The 22,451-nt window shown below is 34.9% G+C and overlaps 1 protein-coding gene across 2 annotated transcripts in view; it reads left to right on the top strand.

Moving 5' to 3' along the window:
* Sgcz (sarcoglycan zeta) overlaps nucleotides 1-22,451 on the top strand; it is an 825,698-nt gene that overhangs the window by 547,800 nt on the left and 255,447 nt on the right. The window contains exon 2 of one of the 2 annotated variants that reach the window (XM_075986547.1): nucleotides 18,881-19,075. In XM_075986547.1, coding sequence (XP_075842662.1) covers nucleotides 18,881-19,075 — 195 coding nt within the window. The remainder of the gene's footprint in view (nucleotides 1-18,880; nucleotides 19,076-22,451) is intronic. The other variant, XM_075986548.1, reaches the window with a different exon arrangement.

The raw sequence follows: 22,451 nt of genomic DNA, 5'->3' as shown, positions 1-22,451 counted from the left end.
ATCCTCAGGAAACCAAGTATCTGGGAAGGAGAGAAGAGGGCAGAGTCTTCTCTAATGTTGATCTATGTATACCTGACAGCCTCGAGGCAACTTCCTCTTCAAAGGACAGGCACAAAGATCTACATATGAGAAAGGGTTAATATGTGCACACAGTTAAAACGGCTCCCAGGTACTTGATACTGAGTTGCATCAGCTAATAGATTTGTTGGTTATCAGTTCCTTTTCTTTTCTATTTCTCTACTATACAAATCTGCTATTTGCATAACTCTCATACACACATATGTGTATATTATATATATATATATATTCTTACCCTAACTAGCTGATATAATTTTGATTAAATGGATATCATTGATCTTCCAGGTGAGGTATAAATAATGTGTTGAGGAAGATGAATGTGTCTCATAATTTATTGGTCCCCTATGAACCATAGAGTTCACTTAATTGCAGTGCACATCAAGGTCATTGTGTTGAAAATAGATGGTATTGGTATGTGCATTAAGGGTACATTTGCTAAGCTACTGTGGATCAAATCACTTTTAATTCATCTGTACAAAAGCATAGACTGGCATGAGTGAATTTGAACCCAGCCTTTTTAACAACTCATTTTGCATCCCTGATGCATGGATCCCTCAGTGCAGTCTTCTGATAACAGCAACCTGGAGATGTTTGCTTAATCCCTCAAGCATGCCTGCATGCACCTGTTCTTCACAGTGTCTTTAGTCTAGCAGATTAGAATGGAATAGGACACAGCTCAGTGCAACTCCCCTGGATTGATTCCAACATAGGTAGATAAGCATTATATTGAAAACCTGAGGCAAACTGAGGATGTGGTGGCTGAACAACAGATGATGTGCATGTGTTGAAATGTATTCATACAAACAGGAGAGCAGGCAGATTCTTCCCAACACAAAAAAGATGTGAAAGGGAAAGAATGATCAATCATGCTTACTTGATCAGCCATGAGGAATGTCATTTACAGAGTCCTTACCAAAATTGCATAGCACAAAACTGAGGAATGAAGATTCACATAATTTAGAGTTATTATACTAAGTTTGTAAATAAAATTGAAATGCAAATGCAAACTCTCCATTTATTTCATTACTAAGATTTTTCAAGTTGCTAAGAGACAGTTAAATGGGATTTGAATGACTAAAATAAAATCTAAGTTTTGTAAATCATATGAAGTGCATTTGAAAAATCAACATTTACTAAAAATAACAAATCTATTCTTGCTGTATGAAACAAGTAACCACAGAACAGGCAGACACTAAAATCAGCTTATTACTATTAGTAGGCTATTAACTACAAATAATAAATATAATTTGTACCTGATCTCACTAATCTTCATTTTATCATAACAACAGTAAACTGTTTTATGCCTGTGTATTATCATTAGGAATAAATGAGAGGATCAGGACATTTAAAGATACTGGAGAAAATAAAAATATATAATATATAGTATACATCATTATAACCTCGGTTTTTCATTAATACAGTAATAGTCTACATATATTTTAATCAGACAGGCCATTCCTTCTAAATATAATTCTATGGGTGAACAGTGTTGGACATGGAAATATTCAGTAACCACATGTGAATAATATGTATGTGCATTAAGTGTCTGTTCTTGTTTGCTTTCCATTGCTGTGCTAAACACCACAACCAAAGGCAACATGGGGCAGAAAGGGCTCCCTTTATCTTGAAATTCACCATTGCAGGAATTTAGGGCAGTAACTTAATGCAGTAATATGAAGGAGAAATCATGGAGAGATACTATCTATACTGGGTCTAAGCCTGGGTCAGCTAATTTTCTCATCCATTCAAGACCTACCTCTCATAGTGCACTTAGATTCCTCATATCAGCCAATACAGACACTTGCCATGACCAGGAACAGCCATCTTCTAAGAAAACTAATGTTTTCTAATAAATAAAAATAAGATTCTATTATCACTCTATCTTTCTGCTTTTAAAGTTTGTATTTTCACTGCCTCTCATGCTATAAAGAGTTTATCCTTAATTTTTCACACGTGTTTGTGTGTGTGCACATGTGAACATGTGTGTGTGTGTGTCCTCTGTATATGCAAAGATAACTTTGGGATGTCAGGAACCTGTTATCTTCTTGGACTAGATGGATGCTAGAGATCAAACTCAACTCAGCTTGGCAACAAGTTCCTTTAGTCACTGATTATCCACACGATACTGATCCTCGATAATTTATCATTATACTTATTATTTTCCCAAAATTTGCAGTATGAGTTTACATTACAACTTGTAGGACAGACCATAGGAAATATTTCAACCAAATCTAGTTTGGTGACCCTATGAGTTTATTGGAGTTATTTACAGGAGAAAAGATGAGAGAATACCTATAGCGATATGGATGCAGGTTTACTTACAGGAACATTGTTGTCTGAAGGTTGTCACATAAACAATAAAACTATTCCAGAATGGATGATGACACTATAAAGCCGCATCCCTGGCACTCCACAAAAAATATGTCTCCCTAGCAACAGTTTATTGTTTTTATAACCTTGGAAAGGGGGACCTATATCCTATTAGTTTATTTGTTTCCTGCATCTTGTAGGTCTCCTCGTTTTGCCAAGAAGGAATGTTTCAGTCAGGAGGAAATAGCTACAAACAGGGGATGTCCAAAGCAGACCTGAAATAATTCTCTAAAGTTATCCAGAGCATCATCTTTCCCTTCATAAGTCCCTGAATATCTGATACTCACATCGAGCTCATCTCGGACTGCTGTTCTTGGACCACTTACTCGTTGAAGTCTCCTTGTCCTATAGTGAAGGCAAATATCCTCTGTGTAAATCATGTTATCAGCATCCAGCATCTGTCTTCTATTAGGAGATCTCACCTTCTCCACAGTTACCTTTTCCTTTTGGACAACAAACTCATAAATCTCTTCTATTTCTTACCTAATGTGCTTCTCAAATATCAATCTCTTTCTCCAGGCTACATATATTTATATATTCTTTCTGAAATTTTTAAATACACTCAACTCACTGTATCTATTTAAATGAAAGCACATGCACACATGTGTTTGTGAGAGTGTATGTGTGTATATATTCAATTGCATATACACAAATATATGTACAAACATAAGGATGAACACGGCTGTGGTGGCCAGAGGACAAACTTGGCTGTCTTTTCTCAGTTCACATTCATATTGATTGTGGATAAAGGGTCTCTTACTGAGTAGAATTTGTTCACAAAGCTAGCTGGTGTTGAGTAAGCTCCAGATAGCCACCTGTCTCTTTTTCCCCATTACTGGGATTACAAGACTGCTACCATGCATGGCATTAAAAAAAAAGTGTGGATTATGGAAGATTGAATTTAGGGCTCCATGCGTGCCAGACAAGCACTTAACTGACTGAGTTGGCATCCAAAGCCACAAATGATTGTATTTTTTAAGGAAAAATTAGAGCCTTGCAGTAAATTTGAAAATGGTCTCACATGCCATAAGATAGCAGAAAGGAAATTTAAATAAATTTAGAAAAGGGGAGAAAGGTAATGGTGTAGTTATGTTTGACACAGGGATCTGAGGGACCCAAAAGTTAACTGGTTCCCAAGTCTGAGATAGTGGTCTCCTTTGTTATTTCATGCTGGTGTAGATCAAGGACATGGACATCCATAGGCAAAGTGGAAACAAACATTAAACTGTGAGATTTCAAAGAGTGAAAAGAAATCACAAGAGTAAGAGTGGCCAAAGATAGGAAAATGTAAGCACACTTCTTTGTTGGGGTATTTTTTTAATAGTATCTAAGAGCAGTGAAGGGACAAAGACTGAGGCAATCTTCATAGCTGACCTGTTAAAGTCCCACATACTGTGCCTGTTTCATGGTTCCAACTAGGGGCTGATTCTGTTCTGTTTGCATGCTGGCTTCCCAGTGGGGTGTGAAGAACCCCTACTCCTTTCATCTCGGACCTACTGTGTTAGAAGCCATCCACCACTGTCTGCCACTTACTGGGTCACTAGTCCTCAACCTTGCAGATGCCTTGCTGGCTGGTCACTACACCGCACTCTTTATTCTCACATATGCATGGCTAGCTTATAGCTTCCTTTTGCGGTAACCCCTAACACACCTACCAAGATGGAGCTGCTACGGTTCTTGGTAATATGGTGTTCAACTTTGTGTTCATGGAGCAGTCTTGAGGTCAGGCTCTATCTTGAAAAGAGCCAGGGTTTGTTATAAGCATCTTTACTCACAGTTTCATCTATTGCTAAAGGGACCCTTTTTCCTCATACTGTGTTGCCTCCAGCAGCCATGATATGAAGGCTTGTGCCTAGTTTTACTGCATCTTGTAATGTCCTGTTCTGTTGCTGTTCCTGGAAGACCAGCTCCTTTCTGAAGGGAAATAGGGTCATGGGTTCTGGGAAAGAAAGGAGGCAGGGAGGGGACTGGGACAAGTGGCAGAAGGAGAAACTGCAGTTGACAGGTGTTGCATGCAAGAATAAAGAAATAGAAAACAAACCCAGAATTGTGAGAGCACAGCAAAGCTTCCTGTATGTTCTTCATGAAAGACAGCAAGCAAGCCTGTGAATTCTGGATTTGGGCCATTATAGTTCTAACCTTTTTTATCCCAGGGCCTGTCTTCACGATAACATTCATGAACAATTTAGCACTTTCTCTTTAGGTCCTTTTTCCTTACTAACTACAGTGATTTAACTTTTGACTAGATGGTCTTCCCTCCGAAAGTGTACTTTTTGCCTGGAGATATCTATAGAGTTTGTTGTAATATTTTTTTTTACTTCATCTCATTTTTATTTCAATGATCAACTACAGATAATAAACACATACACATATGTGTGCATACACTGAGATAACAATGAAGACAGTGGGAGAGATGGAGACAGAGACCTAGAAGAGCACAATGAATGCTCCATCCTTCATTTCCTAACCTCCAGCAACAGAAGAATGCTCAGTAGAAAATAAAGACCAGCAAGTGGAAATATGGAGGAATGGAAACATGTGGATCTCACTAATCGAGTTTTCTAATAACCTAATAATTATGTGATACCTGCAATCTGTTCAAGTAAAATTAATTCAAATTCCAAATCTTACCTTGAAAGTCACTTCCTTTCCACCATTCATTTCCACAAAAGATATGTCAACATGATCTAGTTTATCTTTCAGAAACAAACACATATTATATTTCTTTTTTTTTCCTTTTTATTTTTGGGAAAGGTGCTAGCAATGTGGTTTTGTTTGTTTGTTTTTATTTTTTTGTTTTTTTTTTTGAGACAGAGTTTCTTTGGTGCCCTTCCTGAAACTAGCCCTAATAGACCAGGCTGCCAGCGAACTCACAGAAATATGCCTACCTCTGTCTCCCCAGTGCTGGGATTAAAGACGTGTGCCACTACCACCCAGAAGCAATATTTTTACTAGAGTGAACAAACTGGATTTCCATGTGAAATACCAAGAAAACTTGGAGCACATATAGGAGAGAATGGATATCTCTGGATGGTAGCGAAGTCCGTTTTGTGTCATGTTTACTCACAAAAAAAACTATATTTGCCACAGAAATTAATTGTTCTACTGCCCGATTTACAGCATCTTGGTGGGGGAGAAGCACAGACTCAGATTTTTGTATATTTATTCACAGATACAAGCTATGTAACTCCTGAAAATGGAGGAAATAATCAATATTATATACATATATGTGTATGTATGTAGATATAAAACACACAATTTTACACATAGGAGAAATACATGAAAACTATTGCATCAATATTTTAGAAACTTAAGTGGCATCATAACTACAATATTAATCTACAGACATTAATCAAAATAAAGTTTATGTATTTATTTATGTGTTTGACTTTGAGTGTGTTGACTCTCTTGAAGTTTGACCTGTTAATTACACAAAGGGGATTCTGATATTTGTGTAGAGGAGTCATGGATAAATAAGAGATGTAGCTTTGGCTATGGTCTTTACCTTGGTCACATGACTTTGTAGCATTAACTCACTTTTTGCATCTTCTCTCATTTGCAGTAGGAGAAATTTTCTAACCTCTCTGAATATCACTATTATTACTATTAAGATAAGAAGTATGGCAATAATAAGACTTTTTTTCTTGGCTGGGTAAGGATGAGATGATTCTGAGCCTCAACATCTGTCCTAACTTCAGGCCATAGACATAAGGCATATGGCAAATGCATACAATTGCCATTAATAATATCTTTTGTGAAGTCCCTTTCCCTTGAAGGTGATCATCCTAAAAAGGGATTCTAGGCTATTATGTTAGAGAACTTTATTTGAGTAGGCACAAGAAAATAATAAATTACTTCATTTGTTTCAGGTTCTGGCAGAAAAACAAAGAGACATTAGTTTAATGGATTATAAAGCAAGCTCTGAGTTAAAGTGGGAGAGAGTTGTCACTTCTGTGGATATACAAGTACATGATATGAGAATACGCTGAGGATTTTAAATTAATTCTCTTTTAGAAGATTGATCTAGTTAATATTATGCTATTTGTTAAAGCAATAAACTTTAAAAATTTTACGTATCTCACTTTATATCAGTTTTACTTTAATTAAATAATTTTATAATTTATGTTCCAATTTATTCAATATACTTTTTTCTAAGATAGTAAGATTAATAAAAAAAAGTATTATTTAACAAATGAACAGGTAACAAACATCACATGACTGTGTATATTTTCGTGTGTGTGTGTGTGTGTGTGTGTGTGTGTGTGTGTGTGTGTAACCACACTTCCAATATTTTACTTGGTTTTGGTTGAAGAAATTTAGATTAATTTAAGCCAGGTGATACAATCAATACCTTCCCCTCTTTATAACATGGTTAAGGGCTTTATAATCATTAGGTAGTGGCCAGAATTAAGCCTTTATAACTTATAGTATAGACCTCTCAGACTCTTGAAAAGATGAATCTCTATAAATATTCAATGTTTTAGATTTGGGGCAAAAAAAAACAGCTTATACACTGAAAGAATTAGGAAATCCATTCTCCATTCAAATCTTTGAAGAAATTGTGTGGTTCTAATCCCAGAGCCAAATGGATGATGACCCCAGGGAGCCACCACAGGAAGTTGAGTGGACCAGTCAGCTTGTCTGTGGGAAAACAAATTCAACAATTCAGCGCTTAAATCCTTTTATTATCTATGAATGCATATATGCCAGTCAACCAAAACTATTAAGTTAGATTTACTTACTATCTTCATAGTTATCTTTACATGGGGGCCATTTTAACTAGTAATTACCATTTCTTACTCTTCTAAGGATACTAAACAATTGGAAGTTATGCTTGCTTGTACATAACCTGCAGCATCACAGAGTAGGTCTTCATATTTCACAAACTTTGCCTGTGGAACTAAATAAGATGCTATGAAAAACCACATGTTAAAAATGTCCTGCAGATACAACACTGAGATATGGTGCTTGCCTGATGTGTGTACAGTCCTGGCTTCATCCACAGGACAGAGGAACTGATTGTGGACAGATAATCTGTACAGTGATTTCTAGGTTCAAAAGATGTATATTTGTATCAACAAATAATGTGTTTATTTTCAAAATCTGTGGGTCTGGGAATTTTAGATATTTACTGCATTGCCTAAATAAGTCGTATAAATACATCTAAGTTACTAGTATACATTGACACATCTACTATTACTATGCTTTTATGAATTTACACCCAGATGAAAAAATGACTAATAAAGAAGAAATAAATGTTTAAAATGATATAATATATACAGTAAAATGGACAGTAAAATATTAAGACTTTATGGAGTCTACCCCATTCTTTGGCCTCCAGATACCAGCTATTGGCTGAATGAATTTTCACAACACCTATGTTTGCTTTATTATTGAAAAATGTATGCCTTAAAAATGAAGGAGCAATGACAAATTAATTCTGTCCAATATTATTGAGCACCTGCTAATTGTATAATACCATCAAAAAACCACATTATTTAGTTATTCAGTAATGTTATTAAGCATCGACCTTTTCTACACCATGGTGATAAGTGTGAACAATTCATGTCCTGTCCTTATATGACATCAGTTTCAATGGAAAGAACCAAAATTAAGCAAATCAATATTTAACTCAGGGGTAGGCAATAGATACCACGAAGAAAAAGAAAAACTTAATCATATATATCTGTGAAAACAATGCTATGCAAAATCAAGTGAGAAGTCTGGTTGAAAATAGTAGTGTTTCTTTAGAGACACACAAGTTCCTGTGTCCATGGGAACCTGCTTCTTTCAGTTCCTGGTTTCACTTGGCCTTGGATCTCTTTTCTGCTACCTAAGCTATCTCTGTACTGTATCTCAAATGAGATAGTTAAGTATCTCTTAACTTCTTTTTGCATATGAAACTCCATTGTCCATGTCCTAATGTTTTCCTGATTTATTGAAGCTTAGATTTTCATTGAGTTCTTACCATGCTAACATTGACACACACACACACACACATACACGAACACACACACACATGCACACGTGGAATAGTAAAATGTATATATGAAAAATAGGCTAGATAGATGGCTATGGTCTATGGATCCTAAGGATCTCTAGTAATTATTTTTTTCCGGGTGGAGGAGGGGGATAAAGATTTGAGGAGCTAACACAATTAGAAAATTTAGTAAGTTAATATATCAGAAAATTTTAAGAAGCTGAGAAGGTTAAAAGATTTGAAAGGCCCTCTCACTAACATTCGAAAAACAGCAGGCAATTGCTGAGAGGGAGACTGCACAATGTGCCAGAGTCCAAGCTGTGCGAGAAGTGGCAAAGTGTACCTTTCACGAATCCTCTCCCTTCTTAAGGTAGATTTCTCAGTTCTATAGATGCCTTCCAGCCAGCCATTCTCCCATAAGTCACCTTTAACACATGATTCTGTAAGAGATGCCAGTAAACATATGGCTTCGCCAATATGGATTTTGGTAGAGTCGTGCATTATGTCCTCTGTGATGTTCTAGGGTGAGTATACATTTCTTCATGTCTCCCAAGTAAAATTCACACAAGAATTAGTTATAACCTCTGCACCTTAATAAAGCTAATAGTTTTTGCTCCAGTGATTTTTCAGGACTTGGCCACAATAAATCTGCAATATTATGCTGATGAATTAACCAAATTTTAAATTTAATGTGACCCAGAAAATTTTTAATCCATAATAATTGAGGGCCAGGACTTGGGATGATAATTGAAATGCCAATTAGATATATGGTTTTAAAGACAACAGTCTCTAAGAGGTTCAAGATCATTTGTTCCAATATTAATAAGTGACTCGAGACACCTACACTGTTTTCAATTTGCAAAATTAACAAGTATTATTATGATTGCAAATTGCTGTGTTGAGTCACATGTGATTCAGTTTCCTCTCACTCTTTCCTAAAATAGGTTTCTATTTTCCTGGGTCATGCCCTTTTCATACATATTCATTCATCCATTCAACCATCAGATATTCATCAAATTACTTAATGAAATCCATAAATGCAATATAAGTGTACTAAGGGGTACTATGATTACACCCAAAGTCTATTCTTTACTTTAACTGAATTGAGATTCATCTCTGCTTCAGCTAAATTCTCCCTATAAGTTACCATCTAAATGTCTAGCAGGGATCCTGGCATATTCCAAAAGTGAGTTTGAATTTCAAATATTTTTATCTTATGTGTACTTCTGTGCTTGAGTATAAGGTAATATGAAGTGAATTATGATCAAGTGAGCTTATAATAAGCATCACAAGACTACACTATAAATATACCTCAAAACCCAAATTAGGTATTAACAGCCAGAAACCAATATTGTTTTATTGTTATCCTTTTTTCTTTTCAAACTCACACCAAAAGTACTCTTATGTTGGGATGTAAAACAACAGGAGGAGAACAGAACAGATGATAAAATGTCATCAATATTTCTTTTTTATTTTCTACCTTTGCTGTGTGGATTGGTTTGACGAAGCCCTGAGTAGACGTGTAGGGAGAAGATGAAGTCCTGAGTTAATGTGTAATTCAGGCCAAGGCCTCAGACCCATGGGAATTTGCATAGCCTTTCTCTGGTTGCTGTGCAGATATTGGCAGAGTGTGAAGAAACTGGAAAGTACACCTTCCTCTTCTTGGCTGACTGCAACTGTGGACTCCTCACCTACATTGTCCTCTCACAGAGACAAACTAACCTTCAGTAACTCCATTCACACCCTCCAGTTATGGATAATAGACTCTCTGAGATCCCATCTTGTTACATAGTAGGTTCTCGAGCATACTCTTTCCCAAATGTATGTAAATATACCTGTCCTTTTTCAACCCGTATTTCCCTAGTCAGGTTACTGGGACCATAAAACGATGTGTATGATGGGTACGAAGGCAAACTACACACATGATACAGGTGTGCCTATCTGTATTAGTATAAGGAATGATGGTTAAAGCAATCTCTCATCTCATAGACCATGATCTCCTTTATGGTTCCACTCATCTGTCTGTGTGTCTGTGTTCTCCTTTATGGTCCTCATGAAAGACCAGAAAGAGAGGAGTCCAATCTAGCTTGTTACATATAAACTGATACAACAGTAAAGACAATTAAACCTCAATTATCAAGCAACTTCTTTCATTTTCTATATTTTGATAATCAATATTTACTAATGTCCTAAGAAAATGCTAGTTTAAGCCATATTTTGTTTCTCTTCATCTGATCATCTCTGCCAAACCATTTTAAGTAGCAAAAGCTATACTAAAACATGTTTACTAAAGTGACCTTATTTTGTCTAAAAGACAAATAATGCACATTTATTCCTTGAATTGTAACTGACTCAAAGTAGAAAAATGACTTTCAGTAAAGTATGGTAGAGAAGAAGGAAAGACTGTAGAAGCCAGATGGGTCAAAGATCTCAAAAGAAAACTTACGGAAACAGCTAACCTGGCTTATAGGAACTCACAGAGTTTGAACCAACAACCAGGGAACCTGCATGGTGCTGAACTAAGCCCTTTACATATATGTAACAGTTGTGTAGCTTGGTCTATTTGTGGGACTCCTAACAGCGATAGGAAGGGCTGTACCTAATGCTTTGGCTGGTTCTTGGGCATCTGTTTTTTGTAATGGAATGCCTTGCTCGGTTTTAATACAAGGTGAGGAACTTTGTCTTACTACAACTTGATATGCCATGTTTTGCTGAAACCCATGGCAAGCCAGCCCCTTTCCAAACAGAAACAGAAAAGCAGTGGACTAGGTGGGGAGAAGGGAAGGAAGAGAAAATGAGATGAGAGGAGAGAATGGAAACTGGGGTTTGGATGTTATTGACAAATTCATTTGTCAATGAAAGTTTCTGTCCTGCCCAGTTCTGCAGATGTTCAGTCCCACATAAAGATACAGAGGCTTATGTTAATTGGCCTATTGCTTAAGTTTATTACTTACTATCTCTTACAACTTGAATTAACCCATAATTCTCTTCTATGGTGTTTGATACGTTTTCTCAGTAAGGCATGCTCATCTTGCTTCCTCTGCATCTGGCTGAAGGCTGCATCTCTGCCTTTCCTTTTCCCAGAATTCTAGCCTTGTTGCCCCACCTATACTTCCTGCCTGACTACTGTCCATTAAACCAATTCGAGTTACAAATCTTTACCATGTACAAGAGCAGTATTCAACAGCATTAGTTAAATTTAAAAAAAGAAAGAAATTCAAGAATCTTCATAATAACTTGTGCTTTCAAATTTGGCACCAGGATGGTAGAGGTCATACTCTGTTAATGTTGTTCATTTCCTAAAACCTTTTCTGGTTGTTGTAGAGATAAAAACCAGTGACTCTTAATCTTTTCAGATTCCCATTTTTAACCATTGTTCTGCAAATGTGCTATTCTATTCTAAACAGTGAGGGCCTTCTGTTTTTAATATTTGCTTACCCTACTGTATTTCTGGCAAATTTGTGTTTTTCTTCAAGTTTTCTCTACTGCCCATGCTGTGTGGGGCCATAGTCCTTGCCAACAGGCAAGTCTTGCTTGAAGTCTTAAAGAAAATAGTACATAAGACGGTCTTGGTTGTTTTAGTTCTTGGTGCCAATGAAACAAATAGTGGTCTAAACCTTCTCAGACATTTTTTAAAGTAACTTTAATGGCTATTTTTTTCTATTTTTAATAAAGGAAATCTAAGAATTCAGTCACCATCAAGTTCAACAACTAAATCCACTGTCATATTAAAGGACTAAATTTGTGCTGAGTAATTATCAAAACTGAAATTAGATTTTCACCTAATTGAATTCTGAGTGAAAATTGTTTAATGACGATGCTTGATTTAGAGTTCAGGAGGTACAAGATAAGTCAATCATGATGGTAGATAACTGAGCCTTCCCTTTAGAAATGCTCACATTTTAATAACATTTATTTGCCTGGAGATAAACATCCTTTTAGTGCCCATTCTGGCTTCTCTTTAATTTGACAAGATTCTTCTCTTACCCACCCCAATCTGACTGCTCTATCTTTCAGAACTCTTGAAATTCAATTGCAATGGCCTTTTAAGCCTAATGCTATAGAACGCCGACTCCAATATTTTCCACAAAATAACTTAAAAAACATACCAGCACAAATGCATATTTTTCTTAAACAGCATATTTTTGACTACCGTTTTATTGAAATGTGCCCTTGTGAATTAAGTCTCATAGGCAGAGATATGTTTGAATTGCGATGCTAAGTAGACTTTAGTGTATTGCTTTCAGTATCTCTCAGCATTAGTAGCTGTTTAGAGTCTCATTTTCATGGAGAAAAAAATAAAAATGTTTTTAGTGTGTAAAGTTCAAATCACACAAATTGGACACTTCAAGCATTTTGCCCTTAAAACCGTATTTCACTGCTGTCTTTTACAATTAACTCCAGTAAAAAAAAAAAAAAAAATGCTTATACAGCAGTTAAGCAGGAGAGAACTAGATAGAAGATAAAATTTTTAAATGTTTTTTTTTCTGTTTAAAGAGAAAAGGGCACTTTAACATCCTACTTTCCAACTCCCAAATTGTCTTTATATAAGTCAGTGTAATATTCTTTTGAGAACTGGAGAGAATGGAACAGAGAGGAGCTTAGTAACTGGCCCCAGGTCACAAACCATGAATCGAGTGCACTGGGATTGCTACTAACTCAGCCCAGAAATCAAGTCATCTATTGAGTCTCCTGTGCTCCACTCCTTGATAGAATCAAAGTAGGACAACTGTAGTCCGCAGTCTAACACCAGAAACACTCAGTGAACAGTGACCCTAACATGAATTATGATGTCTGAAATATAAGTTTTCCCAGAGTGGAATTTCTGGGGCTTTATAACTGTAATAAAAAAAAATTTATGGTGGCAAGAATGTTGCATATTATTACTTTAGCTTGCCAGTGCTGTCTTCATAATCCAACATTAAAAACAATTTTCCAAATTACCTAGTTTTTTTGTGTGCATAAGACTCATGCTTCTCTCTCATATTCAGTTTTCCTTTAACAGGAAACACAGGTAGAATAGAAATTAGATGTCTCGTTTATATTTATAGTAATGGAATCAAAGTACTGTAGAGAATAAGCATCTAATTTATGTATTCCTTGCAGTCCTTTGCTTAATTCTCTACATTACAGCCTATGTTTATGTGATTTGTATAATAAAACTGTTAAGTGTGACTCTCCAAACTATGATTTCAGTTCTGAATATTACTTCTAACATATAATTTGATCCTATGTTTATCTTTAGCATCAGATTATCACTAGTGATCAAATGGAATTGGCCGATATAGGGCCTCAATATCTGTATTCTTTCTATGTTTTGCATGCAACTTGAAAACATGTGTGTGTGTGTGTGTGTGTGTGTGTGCACTTGCATGTGTGGTGTGTGTTTGTGTGTTTGTATGTGTGTTTGTGTTATAAGATCTGTAGATATGTGTACATGCAAATGCCTGGATTCCTTTCCCATGTCATGAGAAAATCCAGAAAATAAAGAGGTACAATTATCTTTTAAAATTCTTAGTTCTCACAACCATTTATGTTGTCTCAACCCCCTCTTAGATAGGATAATGAGAATAGAGGGATATTTCACAATCACATAAATTTTAGCAATATATTTTAGTCCTTCTTATAGATAATTATCACGCCTTTGTAGGTAATACAATGGAATATTTTTCAATTGGCTTTGGTGTTAGTTTTAATAATTTAAAATAATGGTCTCAGTTGTTAAAAATGTCCTTATTTTCTCTCTTTAGTCTCATGGATATGATTTAGGTCTAAAATTTCTAGCTCTTCCTGTTTATAGAGAGAGAAACCCCAGTTGGAAAGAATTACCTTGTTTCTTCCTTACTTCATATACATTTATAAATGATAATCGAACCTCATGAAAACCATGGAAATAATTATTTAGGTATGAAACTAAAGATTGTACCCACCCCTACAGATCTAGGTCCAAGGCACCGACATCTAAGTGAAAAATAAGTCTGTAGGAATAATGAAGACAAGGCTGATTTTAGGACTATGGCATCTGAGGCAGGCACCTGATGAATGAAATAAATACAGTAAAGTGAATACCATTCCCAATTGTTCATGTCTGTTTCTCAGCACCAAAATCCTGGTGACTAGGATCAAGGGCTAGGTACTGAATTATCTATTATAATCATATACTTCTACATGATCTTAGTGTGTGGCTGGTCCATTGGCACTACTTCCAGTTTATCAACTATCAAGTGAGTCATTCTTTGAGCCCAATTTTATCACAAGTATGACTTACTCCTATATTGCTTTTACTCTTTCATTTTCCTTTCTATATCTCTTGTGCTGGATGTGAACTTGAATTGATTCCAAGCTAATCCTCCAAAGCCTGACTGATTCCACATTCTTATGTCTAAACTGATGTGATTGTTCTTTTATTTCTCAAAAGTTGTCAGATTAGTCTTAACTTTGTAGTTAGTGCATTCTAAGTCTGTAAAAGCTTACTGAAATTAACCTTTCTTACAAGACGTTCATAATTTTAGACTCCTCTGTTACTTCCTTGTGAGACCTATATCTTTATTTAATGTTTATAATTTATCTTAACAATGATTATTATTTTGTATTATATCTAATACTATATAATATATGTGGACTACAATTTTCCTTGTATTATTATAGTTATTTTCTTTAATCATGTTGTTTTTGACAGCTTACTTTTTAGTTGTTCCTACTATAATTTTCACAGTATATTAAATCCTTAAATGTCTAAATAATGAAATAACCCTGCAAGTAACTGTCAATTCATAAACATTTGATTAAACTAAAATCTACTTCTTGCCACTTTTACCTCTGTATCTAATTATGGTAGCCTATTCAAGATACTTTAATACCCATGTTACATATGTTGGAATACTTAGTTTATCCCTATGATAAACTAGTTTAGATGATTACCCCCTTCTTTAGTCATCTACCTCTCTGAATATGTAATAAATGGACTTTGTTGCTCTAAGTAATTTTTTTCTCATTTAGCTGAAAACGCTTCACCAAAATCTCCCAGGGTTGAATGATTAGTCATAAATCTTGCTAAGTTTCTCTTGATTAATCATTCTTTTCTGTTTTACAATGAGCTGTGTTTTATATAAGATACATACAGCATAACTAGATTTGAAAACATATATTTACACCTTTGAATGGAATAGTTGAAAACTCACAAAATATAGTTTGATTTGCCCATACATCTTTGATTTAAGCTTTAAATGCCTTGATGAAAATTGTATTCCATTATTAGAATTTTGAAGATGATTGTATTTTATTTTAGAGAAAGAAAAATCTCCAGAGTTAAAGTAGTTCTGCTTTGAATTACAGGGAAAATCACTTAGATCCCTTTACCTTATTCAGAGATACCAGTTTCTTGACCTAAGAAGATTGATACATGAGGTTATGAAATTAGGAAAGACTAGGCTTTTGAAGGATTCTAATGGTTTTTGTGTAAGCGAGATAGTTGTGCAAAAAGAGTATAAAATCTAGGCAGAGAATATCCTAATTAGCTTAAGTTGGCAAAAGAAGGGGAGTTCTTTTTGAGAGTATTCAATTCATATTGCCAAAGAAAAAGAAAAAGTAAAAGCACCAGAGATTCACCATGCTGTGATGGACTCTCAGGAAACAGTGACTGTCTTTCACTCTGTACTCTTCAACAGGAGGCTGAACTGATCATTTTATAGTCCATATGGTAAACAAGGTGGAAAATTCTACACCTCAGTCCAATACATGGATACTAAAATGTCTTGATTTGCTTTCTTGTCTATATTAAGTGTATAAGAAGTACCAATAAAGTTTACATTTGGCATTGATTCCATATTTCATAAATAAAAGCAAACATTACAAAGTCACAGAAATTCCAGAATTCAAAAATATTTCTGGTCCCAAGTATTTTGGATGAGGCACACTCAAACTATATTTCTTTGCATTTTGAGGGGGTTAGTTGGAATGAAAATACAGGATGAATGAAAAGTATATTTCCATTATTTTTCTTGATCATAGAAACCCAAGGTATTGGACAGTGTGTCCAGACAGCAGGTGTGAGGATTTCAACTTTGGAGCTGTGAGCTGTTAATATCTTCTACTGAGTACTGAGATGACTAATGCCATATTATTCCAGTCATGGAGAGCTTTCTAAACTTGTAAATACTTGAATTTTCTATTTAGCAAAAAGAAAAAAAGAAAAAAAAACTTCAATAGGCACCCATAACCTTATTGTATTTTGGTAGTGTATAAGCTCTAAAGTATTTGTGATGAGAAAAGAATATGTAGTAATAAGTCAAGTTTTATTTCAGAAAACAATCCTGACTCCATAGATAGATAAGGACAAGTATACCTAGACTTCTTTTTGGGCACCAACCGGCTCACAAATCATGACACAGAGACTTATCATTAGTTTTGATTTCTCATTCTAGCTTAGGGACATTTCTGTCTAGCTCTTTAAACTTAAATAAACCTGTATCTCTTTATCTACCTTTTGCTACAGGGCTGATTAACTTTAGATACTTTCTTGTTATTTCTGTGTCTGGCTGCCTGGCTTCTTGACCAGGAGGTTTTATCTTTGTTCTCTCCTCCCTATTTTCTTTTTCTTCCTTCTGGAGAGCCTAGATTTCTCCTGCTATCTGTTCTTTCTTCCTGGAAGCCCTGCCTAATCTTTCTCCTGCCTAGGTAGTGGCCTCTCAGCTTCCTTATTAGAACAATCAGGTGCATTAGGCAGGCAAGAAGAAGCAAATGCAACACATCTTTACATAATTAAACAAACGCAGCACAAACCAAAGTTTCTCACCTTTCCACAGTTAAAGCAATATTCTGCAGCATAAAAAAATGTAACATATCTTTGCCCAGTTAAAATGATAATCAACAACAGACAAGCTTAATTCAATGATACTTTTTTAGTTTTCTATTCTAGATTCATTTTTATAATTGTTAGAAGCAGACACTCTTAATGAGTCTTTTACTGCTTTATGAAATAGCACCATGTGCTTACCTATTTTAAAAATAATTTACTATTAACTTTTGTATAATTTATTATCTATTATTTTAAACAGTCATTAATTCTTAATTGAAATACAAATGATAATCAATACATTTGGGACATAAATATAAGTTAAACTATTACATTTCTATTCAAAAATCATAATATGTAAAATTTTAAAAGGATAAAATTTTTATTAGTGGATACTGAAGGTATTTTCTAAGATTTATCTCAGAAAATTGTCTTTGACTTCTTTACCCTTGATTACAGCGTCCAAGGCAATAAGCAAGTTATTGTCCTTCAGAAATAATTTTAGGCCTTAATTTATTTATTACCAAGAAATATCATCTTCCCTTTTCCACAACTATCTTTTGTTCACACCATTATACCATTGTGTGGGACTTGGTGCTCTTTGAAGAGTCCATATTTTGCAACAAATTTCAATATATCTCAAATAACTAACAAAGTTCTGAATTAAAGTTTTGTGAATTAGCAGATGAAAGGAAGGAAGTGCCATTTTCTTCAGTGGTGCGGTCAATGATAAATTGCCCTTGAACAAATAGATGACACTCTACCAACCCTTCAGCAAAAGGTCTAATTAAACTCAGTGGGTCACAGATACACACAAAGAACACTTTAGGATGGGGACTTGCTAGGAAATAGTTGTCAGCAGGAGGGGGACGTGGCAGAGGGAATGGGAAGGTGATAAGGACAAAGTTTATTACCTAAAGGTATGAAATTTAGAAAATATCTAAATCCATGCTAGTTGTGTTTTCCTCCCATACTTTCTTGACAACCTGCTGATATTTTCATGTAAAGATATACACTTAGCAATTCATGTGCTGTCTTTTCAGAGAAAGGTAAAGAATCTTGGGATGCATAGGGATGCGGAGTCATTGCATAGGGATGCTGAGTCAATGGTGCCAGGACTCAATTCTCAGAGTCCATTGACTCAAAAGAGAAAAGTGCTTTGTGGGAATTAAATAGGTATGCCTGGAAATAGTGTGTATCTTATGGGAGAGTCAACTGAAAGATTGTGCTGGTAACATTAATGAGAACAATTTGAGGGTTGTTGTTCCATTTCAAATACACAGAAATAATTAGTATTCAACGATCATCTTTAAGCTGACTTATACATTTTAAATATAAAAACTAAAGATTGGTTTAATATTAATCTTTATCTTTCCCCCTTTCTCTTCTCCCTCTTCCTTGTTTTCTCCCCCCCTCTCTGTGTACTCTCTCCCCCTGCTTTTCTGCTCTATAAAATTTGCACCTTCCCTTCATACTTACCTTGCTCAACCACCCCCTCACCTTCTTCTCCTCACCCCTAATTTCTTTCTCATGCTTATTTGCCTTCCTACTTTCTCTTCACCAAACACTTCTTATCTCCCTCCATCTTGTTCCTTCACACCATCATCCCTTCCTCCTTCACTCCTGTTCTCTTTCTTCCTTTCTCTCTTTCTTTCCAGATGACACGAGAACAATATATCCTAGCGACACAGCAGAACAACCTGCAGAGGACTGAGAATGCACAACTTTACCCTGTGGGGATTTATGGATGGCGAAAGAGGTGCTTATACTTCTTTGTCCTTCTGCTGTTGGTTACCATGATAGTTAACTTAGCCATGACAATATGGATATTGAAGGTTATGAATTTCACTGTGGTAAGTACCACCATGATTTTACATCTATTGTTTTGGGATCAAAGATGGTCTTACTTTATTGTCATTTTCAACTGCAATTGGTTCATTTTATTCTTTATAAGTATATGCCATTAAGTTTCCAAAGTTATCATATATTTTATTTTAGAATTACTTTGAACAATGTTATATTTGGTGTGCGTATGATATTCTACCTGTCATTTAGGACTGGAAAATTTTGATTATAATAATAGAAGAGTAGCTTGATTCATAAACAATTCAGTATGTGTTTGTATAATATACATTAATCAATCCTTGTTACACTTGAACAACATAAAAAGGCGTTTTAAAAATAATATTCTAAAACATCACATTTGGATTATTCTTGATATAGTTTGTCATTCTATATTTATCTTTATTTGCCTTTTAAGGCATGGACATTTTCCAGTAATAAATGGATCATGAGGTAACTGACCTGTCAAGGTCATTACATTCTTTTGAACTTGTGCTCGGTATGTAGAAGATGAAATACAAATAGGCTAGAAGTGAAATTACTTTATGATTAGTAATAGCTTAATAGCAAAATGATTCTGGAATTTACTGGTGAGTTTTGTTTCATGTTATTGAATTGTATAATAAATCTATAATGTGACGAGCATAAGAAAAACTTGGCATCTTAGAAAAGTCAAACTTAGCTCGGTTTACATTTTCAAACTCAGGACTTGAATATTTCAGGACTCTTTTTAAGCCATTCTGTTGTGTCTTTGCTCACACAATTTAGATATCTTTCAAGACGGGTTGGTATATCTTGCTACTTACACTTTCTTATTCATATTCCCTGTGTTTTCATAGGGAAAACTAAATTTGGCTAGTTTGACTTCGTTGAAATCGATGTATCAGACTGGTTGTTTATTACTTCTTAAACTCTACTGTATACTTAACAATGATAACAAAAACATCACTTTGTTAATGCAGTATTCTACACTGAAATACAGTCTCACTGTGGGAATGAGCTTAGCATCATGTCACAGTAAAGGATGTTGCTCACAGGTGTGGAAGGAACCCGGGTGGGCAGGTGGCATAACCTACCACCCAAGAGAAACAAAGTTTAAGATAACAGACCAAGAAACTATATCCACAAAAAAAAAATAATCCCAGACATTATTCCATTTGTTGTGAGACATTGCAGGTGCAGAAACTAGACATAAACTATAAAAGAACACCTAGGCAAATGGGAAGCTCATATGTTTTCATGCTTTTCTAAAACAGACAAACAGAAATGTATTTTAGAAATATTTTGGAATCTATGGTCTAAGATCAGGGAAGGAAATTCTGTAGGGGATGAGGTGCAGAAGTAGTTTTTCTTTCAGAGTTACTGGTAACTATCCAAAACATACCATTGTCCATTTCCTGGCCTGGTTTCTCCTGCTGTTTGGAGAAATTTGCGCATGGAATTTGTATTCTGTATTCTGTTTGTACTTTCCCTAGTGTCTGCACTACTGGTTGATTCGTTGCATGGTAAATGACATGTTCAAAGCTCTGAAGAAAATTTTCTCTTATTTTAAGTAAGTACCATCTAAACTAATGTATACTAATGGTATTTTCCAACATTATTTCCTCAATAATTCAAAGCCAAATAATATCAAACATATATGTATATATTATGAGTATTACATATAAATAAATATAAGATACTCATGTAATATATATATATGTATATATATATATATATATATATATATATATATATATATATATAAAATAAGAATTGCATTTACAAGTTAGGGGAACTGACCAAGGTATATTCTTTTATTATTAAAAATCTTAAGCCAAAAAAAAATAAAATAAAAAAAAAGAAAAAAAAATCTTAAGCCAAAATGTAATTAAAATATAATTGCTTTGTAGGTATAAGCATTTCCCCACATACTGTGTGATTAGAATTAAAGTAGCAGCTTAAATATCTTTTAATGAAATAATAAATACTATTGCTAACTATTATGAACTAATCGTGTGGTTTCTTCTATCAAGAGCCATCTTTCAAAGTTCATGAAAGAGCAGATAAACTCTGTCACAGTAGAAAGTCTTGCTCTATCCAAGGGAGCACAATATGGGAATGCTTAGCTTCAAGCCAGGTTAGCTTCTAAAACATTTTTAAAATTATTATAAAGCATACTAACCACATAATTACATGGATGCATGCCTCAGACTTCTAGGCATTGTCCCATGCTGACATAAAGACCTACAAAGCCATTCTTGGGTTGTAAATGAAAGCATCACCTGCGTCTTCAGGATTCTTGTAAACCCTGGGGTTTCTGGCACCCATGGAGCTACATAATTTGATCCCCAGTTGGTCCAAATTTAGATGCCACTGAATTGCAACCTAGTCTTGGGATTAATGAAAAATGATAATTTTCTTTTTCTCGCGGTCTTATTTTCATTTGCTGCACTTTTCTTCATTTACTCTTTAAATCTTGGTCTTACTCATATTAAAATAGAAAACTCCTTTTTTAACTTCTGAACTATTTGCATATGGCCTCATGCAAATGAAGTTATGGCTGTGTCAAGATAATATTTCTAATTGCCAATCTGTCCCAATATAGTTAGTCATAATTTTCAGAGAAATTCGGAATTTAAGTCATTGGATAGTATTGCGGTCTTAAATAGAATAGATTAAGTTAAATACAGTTCCAAACTCTGAGCTAGTTTATAATCCTCTTACATAGAGCAGTAAAAGTGAAGATTTTGCTTTCTTAGTACAGTATTGTGGCTTCCTTTACCACGTGCATACCAGACATAGTTGTTGATAAAGGACGGAAAATAACATGTAAGTTCTTTGGAGAGTCTTACTGGTCTATACCAAATGCATTCATTTTCTTCATCCCTTCCATTACATGGGGAATGTTGGGGATTGCTCCTGTTAACATTCTTTATTTGAGCAAAGTAGATATGTTATTGTTTTCAAAATGGAGTGTTTTGATCAGAACCAGTCAACGCAAGAGCATGTTTTATGATGTTGCTTAAATAACATCATTATGACTAGTAAAACTCATGGTCCATGTGATTGATGTGACCTTATTAACTCCAAGTTCTCATTTGGTGACAAATCAAATCATTCTGCTTATTGAGATGCCCAGTAGCAGAAAGCCAAGACAAAGGAAATGAGTTAATACTGCAGGGTGAAAAGAACAGGAGAGATAAAAATCATAATTTCCTGGCTTTGAGAGTTAGTAATAATAGGACTGAGTTCATTTTAACTCAGTAAAGCTCATTTTCCCATGATCAGTAAAATCTAGCTGCAAGAGGCTTTGCTGATGTCAGTAGATAATTGGTATATCCTCACTCTTCGATACAAATTAAGGAGCTTAATAAGTCTATCTAACAGTCTTTTCAGCTTAGGCAT

This window comes from Microtus pennsylvanicus, chromosome 9 (genome assembly GCF_037038515.1).
Source record: "Microtus pennsylvanicus isolate mMicPen1 chromosome 9, mMicPen1.hap1, whole genome shotgun sequence".
Lineage (NCBI taxonomy): Eukaryota > Metazoa > Chordata > Mammalia > Rodentia > Cricetidae > Microtus > Microtus pennsylvanicus.
This window is presented reverse-complemented; position numbering and strand designations above follow the sequence as displayed.